The 2,444-nt window shown below is 59.1% G+C and overlaps 1 protein-coding gene across 1 annotated transcript in view; it reads left to right on the forward strand.

The window, feature by feature from the left end:
• The window catches only part of LOC105532076 (chromosome unknown open reading frame, human C19orf68), a 26,466-nt gene extending 24,298 nt beyond the window's left edge, over nt 1-2,168 (forward strand). Inside the window, exon 4 of the mRNA XM_011970156.1 lies at nt 4-2,168. Coding sequence (XP_011825546.1) covers nt 4-1,374 — 1,371 coding nt within the window. The 3' untranslated portion in view covers nt 1,375-2,168. The remainder of the gene's footprint in view (nt 1-3) is intronic.
• The last annotated feature ends 276 nt before the right edge of the window (nt 2,169-2,444 follow it).

Here is a 2,444-nt window from a genome sequence, read left to right on the forward strand (position 1 = left end):
GAGAGGGTGAGGGGCCTGGAGACAGGCGACTGGGGAGGGGCTTCGAAAGAAGCAAGTATTTGCAGGGGGGCCCAAATGGAGAAGGAGTGGGCAAGAGCACTGGAAACCAGAGACTGGGGAGGGGCTCAGTTCGAAGGTGAGAAGGGGAGGGCACTGCAGATCAGAGATTGGAGAGGGGGCCAGTCGGAGAATCAGAAGCCGAGGGGACTGGAAGGAGGTGTCTTGGGAGGGTCGCAGTTGGAGAAAGGGCACCTGAAAGGGCCAGAGATTAGGGACTGGAGGGGGCCCCAGTTGGAGGGTGAGAAAGATTGGGGACTGGAAGGTTATGTCTGGAGGGCAGCCCAATTGGAGGACCAGGCGCTACGAGGATTGGAAGGATATACCTGGAGGGTGGCCCAGTTGGAGGATCGCGGTAGGGCGCTGGAGACCACCGACCTGAGGGGGACCCAGTTTGACTATGAGAGGGTCAGGAGTCTTGAAGGAAGCCCCTGGAGGGGGGTGCAGCTGCACGATGAAAAGGCAGGGGGACTGAGAACGGCAGAATGGAAGGGGCCACAGTCAGAAGTAGAGAAGGGGAGGGCGCTGGAGGTCAGAAACTTGAGGGGGATCCCCTTGGAGAAGTCCCTGGAGTTGGCCCCTGAGAACGGAGACCCAAGGGGACCCCAGTGGGAAGATGAGAGGAGGAGAGGGCCAGAGACTGCAGAGGAGAGGGGAGCGAGGGTGGGAGCCAAAAGAAGAAGGGGCCTGGAGGATATCGTTTTGGTCCAGCTGGGAGACACGAGGGTCACAGGCGTGGAGAATGGAGATGGAGGGGGAGCCCGGTCTGTGGGCCCCAAGAGCCGAGCTGGACGAGGGATGGAGTGGGCAGACGCGGGAGGGCGGTGTCTAGGGCTGGGGAATGGAGTCGTGTGTGGCACCCCGGTGGGGACTGTATTGGAAGGCAGCCCAGAATGGGCAGTGGTGAGGAGCGAACACCTGGCTGCAGGTGACGGCCTGCAGGAAGGAGGCGAAGATGGCCCCAGGGAACCAAAGAGGCTTTGCCGGCCCCCAGGAGAGGAGGAGGTGGACTGGGAACCCCTGGCCAAATTCCGAGCAGCCTGCGGGCCAGAGCTGGCAGACCTGGTGGCCGAGGAGTTGGCCTTTGCTAGGCAGCATGGGACCCGGGGTTTCCACTGGACCGGAGCCGGTTTTGCCCTTAAGGACGGCACCTCGGACTTCTTCCTGGATGGGGCCCTGACACGCTGCAGCTGCTCAATCCATGCCGCCCGCCGTCTGCCCTGCAGACACCTCTTTGCAGCGCGCCTCCTCACTGGGGCAGCCTTATTCCACATGGACCTGCTCAGGGATTGCTGGGGGAGAGCCCCGGAGCCCTGACCCTTCATGCCTCTGCCCACCACCCTCCACCGGGAGGGTCGGAGGGCATTCTTCGATCCCAAAGATAATAGGGCTGAGGCCAAGGAGACCACTCCAGTCCCCCTGGCCACCTCCTGGGTCATCCAGGGACCTCCTCATGGCAGTTTGCCTCTCTGGGTCCAAGGGCAAGGTGACAGTGGTCTCTGAGGTCCTGGAGCCACAGCTGGGGAAGGTGTTGATGGCCAGGGCGGATTCTGAGGGCTTCCCTCTGGAGAGGAAGCATGTGGTGAGAGGTGTAGACAGGGTCAGGCTGGGGCAGAAGAAAGGAAAGGGGCAGAGCTGGGGGGAGGGGGAGGAAGCGATGATGATACGGGGAGTGTCTGGCAAGAGTAGACTGGCCAATCTAGGGAGTGCAGGGGGAGACGGGGAAAGGGAGAAAGTACGGAAGACAGCCGAAGGAGAGGAGATAAGCGAGAAAAGATGGAAAGGGGAGCCGGAAATGGAGGAGAGAGGACAAGAAATGAAGAGACAGAAATGAAGACATGAGGAAAAGCTGGGGGAAGCAGGAGAGGAAGGGACAGGATGTAGGAGGGGGAAGAAAAATCGGAGATGAGACAAAGGAAATGCGTAGGAGGTGGGTAGAGAAGAAACGGAAGGGGCGTGGTTTTGGTTTTTCTCTAAGACCTGGAGACATGGACCCCCTTCGCCTTCTGAAGGGTGGGGGGGCACTGGGGATTGGGAGAGTCTCCAGCAGGGGAAGGGAATTGTTCGGACTATTGTGCTTCAGAATTGGAATAAAACAATCTTATTTTGGTTTCCGTGATGAGTTCTTCGCTTCTGGGGTTGGTTGGGAGTCCCAGATCCAGGGAACAGTTGAGATGGTCCAGCGTTCCTTCATTCTTTCCACCAACGAGGCCTCCTGGGGCCAGATGGATAGAGGAGCCTCAATGAATTCATCTCCATTGCAACTCAAGCTGCTTCCTCCATCATCTGGACCAGTACATCCCAGCGGCAACTTCTTGACAGGAGTCAATTCCACCTTCAAATGACTGACTCGTGCCAAATGTCCTGGCCACAGAATGGGCATGTGA

This window comes from Mandrillus leucophaeus, unplaced genomic scaffold (genome assembly GCF_000951045.1).
Source record: "Mandrillus leucophaeus isolate KB7577 unplaced genomic scaffold, Mleu.le_1.0 Scaffold120, whole genome shotgun sequence".
NCBI classification, from domain to species: domain Eukaryota; kingdom Metazoa; phylum Chordata; class Mammalia; order Primates; family Cercopithecidae; genus Mandrillus; species Mandrillus leucophaeus.